This window comes from Papio anubis, chromosome 14 (genome assembly GCF_008728515.1).
Source record: "Papio anubis isolate 15944 chromosome 14, Panubis1.0, whole genome shotgun sequence".
NCBI classification, from domain to species: Eukaryota; Metazoa; Chordata; class Mammalia; order Primates; family Cercopithecidae; genus Papio; species Papio anubis.
In genome coordinates this window covers 105,049,959-105,066,052 of record NC_044989.1, presented here as the reverse complement: position 1 = coordinate 105,066,052, position 16,094 = coordinate 105,049,959, and the positions used below count along the sequence as shown (strand labels likewise).

Genomic DNA, 16,094 nt, shown 5'->3' with positions numbered 1-16,094 from the left:
TCTATTCTAACCTGCAGATGAGATATCCGGTGCTCCTCCTCACAGAAGGTGATTCTCATCCTTTTCCCAGCAGGTATAAACTCCAAGTTCCCCTTTCAGTACTGGTGAGTGCTGAAACTAATGTATTTGTTTTCTATCGTTCAGTGCTCTCTTACAACCAACTGTAACATGCTTATTAGACAGGTAACAATATGTGGGCAGACTCGCAGTGATCAAACAATGTCTGCCTCACCGATACTAGGCAGTATCTGGACAGACGTATTATTGTGTAATTGAAAATATTTTCTACCAATGTTCAAGGCCATCTCTTTTTCCCAGTAAACTCAATGAACACAAGGTTAGTTTAGTATCCACGGGAATTTCTCCTGTAATGACACTTGCGTTACAAAAAGATAATTTAAAATTTGTGTCTTATAGGACTTTTTATGACAAGGCAGAATTAAACCCCTTTGGGTTTCAGTGCCCTCATCATAAAAAGAAGGGGTTGAATTACATTACCTATAAGGTCCTTTTAATAGCAAGTAACCAATACTATCACGAACTGCATAAAAATAATGGTGACGTATGTAACACAGCAATGACCTCCCGCTTGCAGTTTAGACAGCATCTTACTTTAAGGAGACAGTAAGAAAGTTTACTTACCGATGACTGGTCTGATAAAGAGGATTTTTCAAACTCTGGCAGGCTTGAAATTATTGTAGTTCTATTGCCTCTTTCCATAGCTACAAGTTCTATTGATAAACCGTCTCCTATGATATGCCAACTTTTTATAGCCAACTTTAAAAAAAGATATGAAAATGACTATCACAACACAAGCATAAAATCCTTAAATGCGATTTAGAATAAAAACAGGTTTTTACCTCAATTGGATTGCTGTTTATAATTGCAAATAAAATATTACTTGCTTCTGTAGCGCTCAGTACTCCAAAATCTATGAAGCGTTCCTCTATTTTGGGGGGCAATACAAAGTACTGGAGAGATATAAAAGAACCAGATTAAACAAAAAGTCACACTGATGTAACAATATTATGAAGAGAAAGTAAATGTATTACAGATGTATTAAAGTTCCCCAAAAATTAGCTGGGCATGGTGGTGTGCGCCTATAATCCCAGCTACTTGGAAGGCTGAGCTGAGGCAGGAGAATCGCTTAAACCCAGGAGCCGAGATTACACCACTGTACTCCAGCCTGGGCAACAGAGCGAGACTCGGTATCAAAAAAAAAAAAAGATGTATTAAAGTTCCTATGCTTTCCTATGCTTTATGTATATATGCATAAAACCACACATTTATATAACATAGTTGAGGGCTTTGTATGATAAAAGTCTTTTGAGTAATCAGAAATGAAAACAGTCATGGCTTCTGCTGAGTCGCTATTCCTCCTCTGAGGGCACATGAAAGAGGCAGGAAGCTAAAGAGAGGTTTAGTGGAACCCTGGGGGATCAGGCAAAAAGCATGTGGTCTCAGCAAGCCTCACCAATGATCGCTGAAACAAAATAACTGAAGCAGGAACGAGACATTAAGTGAAGGTCCCTCCAGCTCTAAAATTCTAATCGATGCCAACGACTTAAAGGGCTACGTTTCTAGATGTCCTCGCTTTCTTTTTATCTTTCCTAACAGTTTTATCTCTTATCTAAGCTTCTTTCATTGATTACTCTCAAGATAGCTTTGTTTGGATTTTTCCCCCCTGCTTATTTTCTGTACCAGGGGTACCTTCATTGTTTCCTTCTGTATCATATACAATCTTCCAACTTTGCGTCTTTACTACCTTAGTTTCTTCCTTACTATCTGGTTCTCTTCTTTGTCCCGGTATTTCTCGGTTTTGATCATCTCTTCCCTACGTACTTCCCTCTTCACCTTCCTTGTATTCTTCTTTTTCTACCTATCATTTTTCTTCCATTTAGTTCTTTCCCATATTCCCCATTATTACAATAGTTTAAAAGCATATCCCAGAGAAAGCAGAATGTGGAAAAGATCTAAGTAGAGACTGTAACTAGAGAAGTCAACTGTATCACAAGAGAGAGCTGCTGGAAAGGTAAAAACTGACTAGGAGAATGAGATCAATTTGCAGAGCAGAGACAATGGCAAACCATAAGAGTATGTAACCGATTGCCTAATAAGATCTGAAAACTTTAAAGGTGGGCAGGGAGTTTAAATGTTAAAGGTGGATAATATACTTACATCTAAAAAGCCTGTGTATACCCGCACGGGTAAATGAAATTTAGAAGCATTGGTAATAAGTAAAATGTTGTTATCTATGTGCATGGATGATGTGGAAGGCATAAAAAGCAGGGTAAAAATGTATCCTGATTCATTAGGAAGAATTAAGACTGGTTTGCTGAAGTTGTGAACCTGGGAAATGACAGAAGAGAAAAAAACAAAGTATCAGCATCACCTAGTTGGTAGACCAGGAAAATTAAAATTATGAGGGCTCCTGGACATACTTTAAACATTGTTTTGGCTTCTTCTGGTAGCAACACATCGTGAATGAGGATCGCAAAACTGAAAGTGTTAGTAAGGTAAATCGGCCTTTCCACAGGACCAGCAGGACTGTCTCGGATGTGAAATAATGTTGCAGCGTGATCAAATCCCAAATAACTATTCAAAAAAACAACAAGAACAAAATAAATCATTTTTATTTCCATGTGTTAATTTAAAATCCAAGTTCTTCTGTTGTAAGTATAATTTACATTTAGCATTAGGGACTGTACTAAAGAATTAGAACTATAATATTTTAGTGATTGATTATATGATTTAAAACAATTTAGCCTGCAAAATATTGAAATCTAATATCAAGAACCATTCTCTAATGAATTATATGAATCACACAATTAGAATCAAAGACATATCAACAAAAAAAGCTTTACTTTGAAAAAAATCATGTTTATCAGTGAATTGCAAGGAGCTTTGTTAAAGTGAATCTTTGCCAAGTTAAGTATTAAACTATTGGTTAAAGTATAATAGAAAATGAACAACATGTTACTTCCCACTAATAAAAACTTGTAATTCTAGAAGTGTTTATGAATTTACAAAGGAATATAAAGAATTTTGTTTCGAGTGCCAAAATAATAATAATAATAATAGTCACTTACATATCACAAACACATGTCAGAAAGGAAATGGTTCGAATCATCTAAATAATATTGTAAAAAATCAGAGTTTTGAATTATTAAGTCTTCATTTAAGCCCAAATCCTATCATCCCACTTACCCTTTTCTTCTAAGAAAGTAAAATATAAACAAAATATAGGAGGTTTTCTCTTTTATAGATGGGCCTGTTCTTTTAAAAAATGATTCCATCAAGTTTATGTGAACATGGCTAGTATTTCAGAAGGTCATTTAGTAGGAAAACGTAATTTACTGATTAGTAAAAAGTTATAGAATTTATTTTAAAAAGAAACTTACCCATCTAAAACTTCTGCTTGATATGGTATTTCAAGTTTAGAATAACTCTTTTCCTTTGCTTTAACTGTTATTTTCCCAGAAAACTGAGATGGCTTTTTCGCCTTTGATGCTGAAAGGAAGCATTTTAAAAATATAATCTGTCACCTGTTACTACCAAAGAGAAGTAATGACTTTATGTAAACCAACAAAATCTTAAAAAAAAAAAAAAAGTTGAGCTTCCAAATTGGCCAACGGAACACTTCTACAACATTTTAAACGAACCATCACATTTTTCATACAAAAGGGGTAAAACGTTTTATTTTTCCTGTAATAAGATAAGCAGATAAAGAATTAGCTGGTGAGCATGGTTCAGGAGGCAAAACACCGGACCTAAGCTGCTTCGCTGTAGCCACAGGCTTTGGCTCCACTTACAGCAGAATTTCTCATCCTCGGCACTATTAACATTTTAGCCTAGATTAATTCTTTGTTGCAGGGGCTGTTTTGTGTACTGTAGGACGTTTAGCAGCATCCTGGACTTCTGCTTTCTAGATGGCAGTAGCATCCCTGCAGCTGTGACTACTCAAATGCCTCTCGACATTGCCAGATATCCCCCTGCAGGCACAATTACCCTCCCACTCAGCCCGGCTGATTTACATTTGACCTGAGAAAGAAATCACATTTCTTGTATAGCTAAAGTCTTGCTCTATCACCAATAAAGTACCATGGTATAAGAAAAGTTAAGAATTAAGAGCTCTCACGTCTCAAATTGGCCAACCCTAAAACTCATGGTGTAAGACGAGATAAATCCCCTCCTGTCATCGTATCATATTGTCTTCATCTTAGATGAAGAAAAACCTTTAGATTTTGTAGCAGTTTTAAATAATCCTGGCTGGGTGTGGTGCCTCACGCCTGTAATCCCAGCACTTTGCCAGGCCGAGGTGGGCGGATCACCTGAGGTCAGGAGTTCAAGACCAGCCTGGCCAACATGGTGAAACCCTGTCTCTACTAAAAATACAAAAATTAGCCAGGTGTGGTGGCACGTGCCTGTAATTGCAGCTACTCGGGAGGCTGAGGCAGGAGAATCGCTCGAGCCTGGGAGGCGGAGGCTGTGGTGAGCTGAGACTGTATCACTGCACTTGAGCGTGGGTGACAGAGTGAGACTCTGTCTCAAAAAAATAAAAATCAAAATAAATAAACAAATAAATAATCCCATCTGGAATTACAGAAATTGATTCAGTTGGGTCCAATCTAGGCACCCATTAGATGGTTCTTTTCAAAGCAAATAAAGAAGCTGTTTATGTTTATCCTCTTGAAGTACTTTAGGAACACTTCCATTTATGTGAAGAATTCATATGTGAGTTACGCAAATGTATGTCGTCCAACCTCACGACAAAAAAGAACAAGGAAATGGTATGACATGTAGTGTTTGACTATGTGCAGACACAGACTTTCCATTTTAAAAATTCCCATTCGGCCTCTTATTTCTCTGCTTGCTAGTTAGCCATCTCTGGATGCTTCCAATTTTTCACTATTTGTTCTGATGTAAGACTGATTACAAGGGCCACATTTAAGCATTTCATGACATTGTATCATACACAGCAAATAAAGTGGTCAAAAAGCTCACAAAAATTCAGTTGAAAATCATAAAGAATGACTTTTGATGAGAAAGATGCTTAAGTGAACACTGTAGAGTTAACACAAATATAAGGTGCATTCTAACAATATTAAAAGGAAAACACACTTCCTGACTGATTTTCACGGCAATCTCAGAGGTGTTTTGTGTGGGGATCCACCATGGTGGTGGGAGAGGTAAATGGTGGGGGGATTTTCACATGATATTAAAAACCCACTTCTAAGAAATGTAGCATTGGCTCTTAAAGATGCTTTCCCTTTGCTGTTATATTTAATTTTACGTATTTCTTTAAGAAACAATGATCTTAGAGCCCATGATCTCAGAAGAACCAACACTAATGTCATCGCATTTATCTCCAGGAGGGAGACATTCACTGGGTGGTCAATACAGGAGCTAGAGAAGAGTAGCTCTTCACCCTTGCAGAGCACGTGGAGAACTTTCTGGCATGTCTGTGTAGGGTGGGTCCTAAATGCTCTCAGGGGTCAGGAGTGACCATTAGCCTCTTTCTCCTCTGTAAGGGAAGACAATGCACCTGGTGATACTGACACGGGTGGACATGAATGTGGTCTCTCAGCAGCATAGAGGACACTACCACAAATGTAGACGTAACTGTGGCATTAACGCCTTCTATAATACTATTTCTTGACAATTGTATCATGAAGTATACTGCCTATGTGGTTTTTTTTTTCTTGGGAGTCCTCACTGAGCTCACAGGATGAACCCTGAGGCCAGCCCCACCTGCGTAGCTGCTCCAGACCCTCCCTAGAACTCTCCACAGTGAGCAGCAGGCATAGATGCGCTCATGAACACTATACGAAGTGTGCCAGCGTCTGCCTACGTTCATTGATCAAATACTCTCATCCGATGAGGAGCTGAGCTTTACCATGCGGACTCTAAGCAGAGATGGCTTTATCATAAAGCCAAAGTTGAAGCTCTACAGCAGCTACTCACTTGCATGGGTGCCTGTGAAAAAAGCCCTGTTCAGAGGTTCAGTTCTCAGTTAATTATCTATATGGTTAAGCAGCCATTAAGTCATTATTTTAAAAATGTTGTGACAGCAAATTTAATGAATGTTCCATGAAAGTAGGCAGAACTGAATAAAAACGTATAAAAATGATCTAGTCTGGAGTGACTTAACACTTCAAGTATCAAAATATATACTATACACGTTAGAAATAATAGCTAACTGGACAGTTCTATTATTTTAGCTTAAGTAGGGCCACCTGCTTTGCCTATAAAAGCCAATATATGAAAATGTTACAAAGAATACTTATTTTTGCTCTCAAATTTAAACATGCTTCTGAACTTCAAATATATCATAACGTCATAATTAGGATGAATTACAATAGATACGTGTTTAAAAGGCTAGCCCAGACTATGGAAATGATTCCAATCCTAATGTATTTGCTAGTGTTTTTCTATTGCTAATACTGATTTAGCTTTAGAAAGTTGTGGTATCTTCTCTCATGAATCAATCAAATAACAGTTCATGATGGCTTACGGGGCGGGGGAGGGGGAATCAACCTAAGCAGTAATATAAATTCTGATGGTAAAACAATCTGGATTTCTATATTAAGATGTCAATACAGATGCTTTCTAGTTTACCAAAATAACATCACTCTATCAGAGAGAAAAAGGTGAATACTTGCCATCAAAACTAATGCTCGCAACCTTGGTGTATTTACTTTCTGATGCTTTTAATGTAATTGGTTTAAAATGTACCGTTATAGCATCATTTTGTGGTGTAGGTCGAACACTCTGCAAAGAGAACAAAAATACATACATGGCATTATTTCAGTCTAATGGTTCAGGTGCCTGATACTTACACTGGAAAGTATACAGGAGTACACTGGAACGTGTACTGGAAAAGTAAAGTGGACTCTAAATTTGAAAAGTTTAACTTATGTTGTCCCTTTAAATGGAGTAGGCCACACTGGAAAAACTTCAAAGTAATTTCATCAGAATATCTTTATAAAAGAAAATGACCAGAGGAGAACAAACATGACACATTGGTAAGTGTAAGAATCTGAAGACCAACTATTACATTGGGTGTGGGTACATAAAACATTTTAAAAAGGTACTTATTTTCCAAATGAATGACTAATTCATACACCAGAGGAGGTGACATCAAAAAGACTTACGGATCCCTCTTAAAAAAATCCACAATACTGAGGAAATACTGAACCATACAATGGTGAAGAATAAATATGAACTTGGGAGCTGGGGTCTCAGTGCCAAGGTAGTTCTGCAGACTTCCTTTCTAGCGGCATTTTCTCTTTCTAGACACGGCTCTGCGAGTGAGGCGTGCTGTCCAGGGAGAGGGCTGTACTGCTGGCTACGGGACTGAGCACGGAGGCAGACCACAGGGATGTTCAGCTTGGAAGGCAGAATGCTTAAATAACAACACACAGAAAAGCTCGTACTTGGAAAGCACGCTTTTTAAAAATACAGTTTAAGGTACAGTTATTTTTTATTTCCTCACTGACACAAAGCCCTTTCAGTTGGAAAGGACTTAAAAGATTCCAACCTCCTTCTCTGTTTTACTAATGAAATTTGCAATATTGATGTTTCAGTAGCTAGGCATCAACAGGTAGGACTGAAACAAGAATTTCTGGGTGGGTGCGGGGCCTTCCCCTGACATCCTGTTGCACAAACATGTATCACAAAATCCTGGTACTCTATACAACTCTTGATTAAAAAATAATCTTCCTTTGTAATTACTCTGAATCTGAACCCTCATGGATTGTGCTTGTTGAATTTTGAAGGGCTTTATAAACTTGTCAGAGCCTGCCATTTCCTGAAGAAAAGAACATTGTCCTTTCTGTGAAACTTATCAGGCAAGCCCCTTAACAGGGGCACAGTCAGATCCAGAAAGTCACTATGTTCTTCCCCCTCGATCCCTGCCTGCTCTTTCAGCCCATTTATAAAGGTGAAATCTGCCTCAATGGAACATCAAAGGGCAGTCTCTTGAAGGTGCAATAAGCACCTGAGAAGAGCATGAGGAGAGAGAACTATCCTTGTGCCTTGTGTGTGGGATCACAGGGTATGAATCTGATTATATGATAATGATCAAAGATACTGCTGGAGCAGCTCCCTTTGTATTCGTGGGCTAGTCCTGGGCTGTCAGCGGGTGTTCACAGGGTCTGAAATTAAGGCCCTAAGGATGGTTCTGGGGCCTCAGGCTCTCTTGACATTTTAACTCTTTTTAACTTCCTTCCTTTTTTTTCTTCAAGAACTCCTCAATTGCTTTTGGATCTCTAGCTGGGGCTGGGAATGATTTGTTCATAGAATACTTTTACTTATCAATAAGCTTGCTGTTATTAGCAACATTTAAAATACAAATTTCTTCATTCACTGAAAGATGTGTGTGTGTGTTTCTAATAACACAACAAAGTAGAGTTTGAACTGTAGGACAAATTGGGAAAAGTTCCATTTGGTTATACTATACTATATTACCATGCTAATACTTTCTCCAAAGAGAGGAAATCAGTACAGAAGCGTATGTGACAATCCAGTGGCATCACTTTATGCAACAAAAGGATGTTTAACTAGAGAGATGTGAGCTTGAGTCAGCTGCCCGTCTACTCTGCGGCTCATTTCTTCCACCTGTAAAAAAAAAAAACCTGCCTTGGGAGGCATGTGGATCACGAGGTCAGGAGTTCAAGACCAGCCTGGCCAAGATGGTGAAACCTTGTCTCTACTAAAAATACAAAAATTAGCTGGGCGTGGTGGTGGGTGTCTGTAATCCCAGCTACTTGGGAGGCTGAGGCAGAGAACTACTTGAACCCAGAGGCAGATATTGCAGTGAGCCAAGACTGGGCCACTGCACTCCAGCCTGGGCGACAGAGCGAGACTCCTACACACACACACACACACACACACACACACACACACACACACGGCACACACACACACGGCAAATCCTAAGGGGATGGGTTATTTTCTGAGATCTAATAATCTACAACATTTTGAATCCTAAGGGGATGGGTTATTTTCTGAGATCTAATCATCTACAACATTTTGTGAGTCAGTTAATCTTGGTTTTTTCCCCCACAAATGAGCCACTTTTATCTTGAGGCCAAGCTTTGTTAGAGGTGATCACATGAAACTCTGTAGTTTGCAGAGGACTTCCACAGATACGGCTCCTGAAGTTCCTCACTTGCTCTGCTGAGAGGTGAGGATTGAGAGGTGAAGTCAGCTGGGCTTCCTGGGCCGAGTGGGGACTTGGAGAACTTTTCTGTCTAGCTAGAGGATTGTAAATGCACCAGTCAGAACTGTGTCTAGCTAGAGGATTGTAAATGCACCAATCAGCACTCTGTAAAAACGCACCAATCAACGCTCTGTGGCTAAAAGATTGTAAATGCACCAATCAGCACTCTGTAAAATGGACCAATCAGTGCTCTGTAAAATGGACCAATCAGAGGACATGCGCAGGGCCGAAAAAAGGAATAAAAGCTGGACACCCCAGCCAGCAGAGGCAACCTGCTTGGGTCCCCTTCCGTGATGTGGAAGCTTTGTTCTTTCACTCTTTCCAGTGAATCTTGCTGCTGCTCACTCCTTGGGTCTGCGCTACCTTTATGAGCTGGAACACTCACCACGAAGGTCTGTGGCTTCACTCCTGAAGTCAGGAAGACCACGAACCCACCGGAATGAATAGATTCTGGACACATTTTGGTGACCATGAAGGGACTATTACCAACCGGTGAGCACCATCGGACCCCTTTCACTTGCTATTCTGTCCTATTTTTCCTTAGAATTCGGGGGCTAAATACCGGGCACCTGTTGGCCAGTTTAAAAGCAACTAGCACAGCCACTGGGCTGAAGACACGGGTGTCAGGCTTTCTGGGAAAGGGCTAAGAACCCCCGATTCTTTGGAGTTGGGAGCGCTGGTTTGCCTGGAACTAGCTTCCGCTTCTCCTGTACTTCTGGGTTGACCTGAGGGTCAACAGAGAGCAAAGTAATTCAGCTCTGGGATCCCGACAAAAAGTTGGTTGACTGTGGCCACGAGCGAACTCTCAAAGTTAGGATGGACTCGCCCATCTATCCTATCTATCCTGACCCTTGCCCTCTGGGTCCTAATGCCTGTCAGACAAACTTCCTCTAGCCTCTCTTCTCCGAGGCTAGTCCCACTTCTAAAAACCACTCCCTGTCTCTTGTGCTTTTCTAGTTTCTCCTGTAAGAATGATTTCTAGTATAAACTCCAGGACTCTATTCCCTCCTTTAGGCACCCGGACTCACCAATCAGAAAGACATAATTTTTGCCCAAAGCCCCGTTGGGGGTTGGGGGGACTACCTGGAATTTTAGGATCCCTCCTCAGACTAGCAGGCCTAACAAAAGCTATTCCTGAAGCTAGGATAGGGGGAGCCTCAGAAACGGTATCGTTCCTATTCATATGATGAGAAGTGATGATACAAGGCGTCACTCTTCCATCCCTGGAGATCCCTTCCCTTGCTCAGGGTATGGCCCTCCACTTCATTTTTGGGGCATAATATCTTTATAGGACAGAGGTAAAGTCCCAACACTAACAGGAGAATGCTTAGAACTCTAACAGGTTTTCGAAAATGCATCCGTAAGGGCCACTAAATCAGTTTTTCTCAGTTCTCTCTGTGGTCTAGGAGGACAGGCAAGGGTGCAGGTCGAGAATGCATCATTAAGGGCCACTAAATCTGACCTTCCTCAGTCCTCCTTGTGGTCTAGGAGGAAAACTAGTGTTTCTGCTGCTGTGTCGGTGAGCGTAACTATTCTGATCAGCATGGTCCAGGGACCGTTGCGGGTTCTTGCGCTGGGGGAAAACAAACAAACCAAAACCACAGGCGGTTCTGTCTTTCAGATGGGAAACACTCAGGCATCAACAGGCTCACCCTTGAAACGCATCCTGAGCCACTGGGACCAATTTGACCCACAAACCCTGAAAAAGTGGTGGCTCATTTTTTTCTGCACTACGGCCTGGCCCCAATATTCTCTCTCTCTGATGGGGAAAAATGGCCACCTGAGTGAAGTATAAATTACAATAGTATCCTGCAGCTTGACCTTTTCTGTAAGAGGGAAGGCAAGTAGAGTGAAATACCTTATGTCCAAGCTTTCTTTTCACTGAAGAATCCACAACTATGCAAAGCTTGCAGTTTACATCCCACAGGAGGACCTCTCAGCTCACCCCCATATCCTAGCCTCCCTATAGCTCCCCTTCCTATTAATGATAAGCCTCCTCTAATCTCCCCCACCCAGAAGGAAACAAGCAAAGAAATCTCCAAAGGACCACAAAACCCCCCAGGCTATCAGTTATGTCCCCTTCAAGTTGTAGGGGGAGGGGAATTTGGCCCAACCCCGGGTACATGTCCCCTTGTCCCTCTCTGATTTAAAGCAGATCAAGGCAGACCTGGGTAAGCTTTCAGATGATCCTGATAGGTATACAGATGTCCTACAGGGTCTAGGGCAATCCTTCTATCTCACTTGGACAGATGTCATCCTATTGTCAGATCAAACCCTGGCCTTTAATGAAAAAAATGTGGCTTTAGCTGCAGCCCAAGAGTTTGGAGATACCAGGTACCTTAGCCAAGTAAATGATACAATAAAAGCCAAAGAAAGGGACAAATTCCCTACAGGTCAGCAAACCGTCCCCAGTATGGATCCCCACTGGGATCTAGACTCAGATCATGGGGACTGGAGCTGTAAACATCTGACCTGTGTTCTAAAAGGACTAAGGAGAATTAGGAAAAAGCCCATGAATTATTCAATGATATCCACCATAACTCAGAGAAAGGAAGAAAATCCTTCTGCCTTCCTCGAGCACCTATGGAAGGCCTTAAGGAAATATACTCCCTGTCACCTGACTCCCTTGAGGGTCAATTGATCATGAAAAATAAGTTTATTACCCAATCAGCCACAGATATCAGAAGAAAACTCCAAAAGCGAGCCCTGGGCCCTGAACAAAATCTGGAGGCATTATTAAACCTGGCAACCTTGGTGTTCTTTAATAGGGACCAAGAGGAACAGGCCCAAAAGGAAAAGTGAGATGAGAGAAAGGCCGCAGCCTTAGTCATGGCCCTCAGACAAGCAAACCTTGGTGGTTCAGAGAGGACAGAAAATGGAGAAGGCCAATCACCTGGCAGGTCTTGTTATCAGTGTGGTTTACAAGGACCCTTCAAAAAAGATTGTCCAACGAGAAACCAGCCACCCCCCATCCACGTCTGCTATGCCGAGACAATCACTGGAAGGCACACTGCCCCAGGGCAAAGTTTCTCTGGGCCAGAAGCCCCCAACCAGATGATCCAACAACAGGACTGAGGGTGCCTGGGGCAAGCACCAGCTCACGCCATCACCCTCACTGAGTCCCGGGTACGTTTAACCATTGAGGGCCAGGAAATTGACTTCCTCCTGGACACTGGAGCGGCCTTCTCAGTGTTAATCTTCTGTCTTGGATGACTGTCCTCAAGGTCCGTTACCATCCGAGGAATCCTGGGACAGCCTGTAACCAGGTATTTCTTCCACCTCCTCAGTTGTAACTGGGAGACTTTGCTCTTTTCACCTTCCTTGTTATGCCTGAAAGTCTCACACCCTTATTAGGGAGGGATATATTAGCCAAGGCTGGAGCTATTATCTACATGAATATGGGGAACAAGTTACCCATTTGTTGTCCCCTACTTGAGGAGAGAATCGACCCTGAAGTCTGGGCATTGGAAGGACAAGGACAACTTGGAAGGGCAAAAAATGCCCGCCCAGTCCAAATCAGGCTAAAAGACCCCATGACTTTTCCTTATCAAAGGCAATATCCCTTAAGGCCTGATGCTCATAAAGGATTATAGGATATTATTAAACATGTAAAAGCTTAGTAAGGAAATGCAGCAGTCCCCGCAACACCCCAATTCTAAGAGTACAAAAACCAAATGGTCAGTGGAGACTAGTGCAAGATCTTAGACTGATCAATGAGGCAGTAATTCCCCTATATCCAGTTGTACGAAACCCCTATACCCTGCTCTCTCAAATATCAGAGGAAGCAGAATTGTTCAGTTTTGGATCTCAAGGATGCCTTTTTCTGTACTCCCCTGTACTCTGACTCAAAGTTTCTCCTTGCCTTTGAGGATCCCACAGACCACATGGCCCAACTTATGTGGATGGTCTTGCCCCAAGGGTTTAGGGATAGCCCTCATCTGTTTGGTCACACACTGGCCCAAGATCTAGGCCATTTCTCAAGTCTATCCACATACTGAATAATTCAGTATGTGGATGATTTACTTTTGGCTACCAGTTTGGAAGCCTCATGCCAGCAGGCTACTCTAGATCTCTTGAACTTTCTAGCTAATCAAGTGTACAAGGTGTCTAGGTCGAAGGCCCAGCTCTGCCTACAGCAGGTCAAATATCTAGGCCTAATCTTAGCCAGAGGGACCAGGGCCCTCAGCAGGGAACGAATACAGCCTATACTGGCTTATCCTCGCCCTAAGACATTAAAACAGTTATGGGGGTTCCTTGGAATCATCAGCCTTTGGCAAGTATGGATCCCCGGATACAGCGAGATAGCCATTCTATACTCTAATCAAGGAGACCCAGAGGGCAAATACTCATCTAGTAGAATGGGAACCAGGGGCAGAAACTGCCTTCAAAACCTTAAAGCAGGCCTAGTACAAGCTCCAGCTTTAAGCCTTCTGACAGGACAAAACTTCTCTTTATATGTCACAGAGAGAGCAGGGATAGCTCTTGGAGTCCTTGCTCAGACTTGTGGGACAACCCCACAACCAGTGGCATACCTAAGTAAGGAAACTGATGTAGTAGCAAAAGGCTGGCCACACTGTTTACGGGTAGTTGCGGCAGTGGCCATCTTAGTGTCAGAGGCCATCAAAATAATACAAGGAAAGGGTCTCACTGTCTGGACTACTCATGATGTAAATGGCGTACTAGGTGCCAAAGGAAGTTTATGGCTATCAGACAACCGCCTAGATAGCGGCGCTATACTCGAGGGACCGGTGCTTCAAATACATACGTGTGTGGCCCTCAACCTTGCCCCTTTTCTCCCAGAGGATGGGGAACCAATCGAGAGTGACTGCCAACAAATTACAGTCCAGACTTATGCCACCCGAGATGGTCTCTTAGAAGTCCCCTTAGCTAATCCTGACCTTAACCTATATACCGATGAAAGCTCATTTGTGGAGAATGGGATATGAAGGGCAGGTTATGCCATAGTTAGCGATGCAACCTTACTTGAAAGTAAGCCTCTTCCCCCAGGAACCAGTGCCCAGTTAGCAGAACTAGTGGCACTTACCCGAGCCTTAGAACTGGGAAAGGGAAAAAGAATAAATGTATATACAGATAGCAAGTATGCTTATCTAATCCTACATGCCCATGATGCAATATGGAAAGAATGGGAATTTGTAACCTCTAGGGGAACCCCCATTAAATACCACAAGGAAATTATAGAGTTATTACACGCAATACAAAAACCCAAAGAGGTGGCAGTCTTACACTGCTGAAGCCATCAAAAGGGGAAGGAGAGGGCAGAACAGCAGCATAAGTGGCTGACAGAGGCAGGCAAAGACCAGCAGAAAGGAAGAGAGAAAGAGACAGAAAATCAGCGAGAGAGAGGGAGGAAGAGACAGAGACAAAGAAGGAGTCAGAGAGAAAGAAAAAGAAATGGAAGTAGTGAAGAAAAAACTGAACCGTATTCCTTTAAAAGCCAGGGTAAATTTAAAACCTATAATTGATAATTGAAGGTCTTCTCTGTAACCCTATAACACTCCAACACCACCTTGTTGTCCGTGTAAGTAAGGACATACCACAAAAGCACTGAGGGCACTGAAAACCCGTAGCCTTCCTACCAAAAATCCTTAAACCAGCAGGTTTCCTAACAGGAGATCTAAATCTTTACTAATTACCATACAAAGGTCAGACCAGACCTAGGAGAAGCTCCTTTCAGGACAGGAGATAGATGGTTCCTCCCAAGCGATTAAGGGAAAAAGACACAATGCGTATTCAGTAAGTGATAAGGGAACTCTTGTAGAAGCAGTTAGAAAAACTGCCTAATAATTGTTCTGCTCAAACCTGCAAGCTGTTTGCACTCAGCCAAACCTTACAGTATTTACAAAATCAGGAAGGAGCCATCTATACCAATTCTAAGTTAATATGGACTAGATGAGGTTTTATTAATAGCAAAAAATTTTTTAAATCCCAAACTTACAAGGCTTTCAACAAAAGTTTGCTAAAAGTTAACAGTGTAACATGTACTATCCTAACTTCTAATCTTACGGAAATCAGTGCCCCTCAAAGCTCAAGTCCCTCAGCGCAGAGTCATACAACTAATACCCCTACTTACAGAAATGTCCACTGCTACAGGAACCGGAATAGCAGGTTTATCTATTTTATTACCCTACTACAACGAACTCTCAAAGGACTTCTCAGACAGTTTGCAAGAAATCACAAAATCTATCCTTACTCTACGATCCCAAGTAGACTCTGGCAGCAGTGACTCTCGAAAACCGCCGAGGCCTAGACCTCCTCACTGCTGAGAAAGGAGGACTCTGCAACTTCTTAGAGGAAGAGTGTTTTTTTACACTAACCAGTTGGGGATAGTATGAGATGCTGCCCCGCGTTTACAGGAAAAGGCTTCTGAAATCAGATGACGCCTTTCAAACTCTTACACCAACCTCTGGAGTTAGGTGACATGGCTTCTCCCCTTTCTACGTCCTGTGACAGCCATCTTGCTATTACTCGCTTTGGGTCCTGTATTTTTAACCTCCTTGTCAAATGTGTTTCTTCTTGGATCGAGGCCATCAAGCTACAGATGGTCTTACAAATGGAACCCCAAATGAGCTCAACTAACAACTTCTACCGAGGACCCCTGGGTCGACCCACTGGCCCCTTGGCGGGCCTAGCAACTTCCCCTCTGGAGGACACTACCACTGTAGGGTCCCTTCTTCGCCCCTATCCAGCAGGAAGCAGCTAGAACGGTCATTGTCCAATCCCCAACAGCAGTTGGTGTGTTCTATTTAGATGGGGGATTGAGAGGTGAAGCCAGATGAACTTCCTGGATTGAGTGGGGACTTGGAGAACTTTTCTGTCTAGAGGACTGTAAATGCACCAATCAATGCTCTGT

General features: G+C 42.0%; 1 protein-coding gene across 4 annotated transcripts in view; it reads right to left on the bottom strand.

Annotated features, from left to right (window-relative positions):
• The window catches only part of TMEM131 (transmembrane protein 131), a 252,616-nt gene that overhangs the window by 56,480 nt on the left and 180,042 nt on the right, over positions 1–16,094 (bottom strand). For all 4 annotated transcript variants that reach the window (XM_003909005.4, XM_009184705.4, XM_009184706.4 and 1 more), the window contains 6 exons: positions 6,663–6,771; positions 3,402–3,510; positions 2,442–2,595; positions 2,179–2,349; positions 861–971; positions 643–777 (listed from right to left, as the gene is read on the bottom strand). In XM_003909005.4, coding sequence (XP_003909054.1) covers positions 643–777; positions 861–971; positions 2,179–2,349; positions 2,442–2,595; positions 3,402–3,510; positions 6,663–6,771 — 789 coding nt within the window. The remainder of the gene's footprint in view (positions 1–642; positions 778–860; positions 972–2,178; positions 2,350–2,441; positions 2,596–3,401; positions 3,511–6,662; positions 6,772–16,094) is intronic.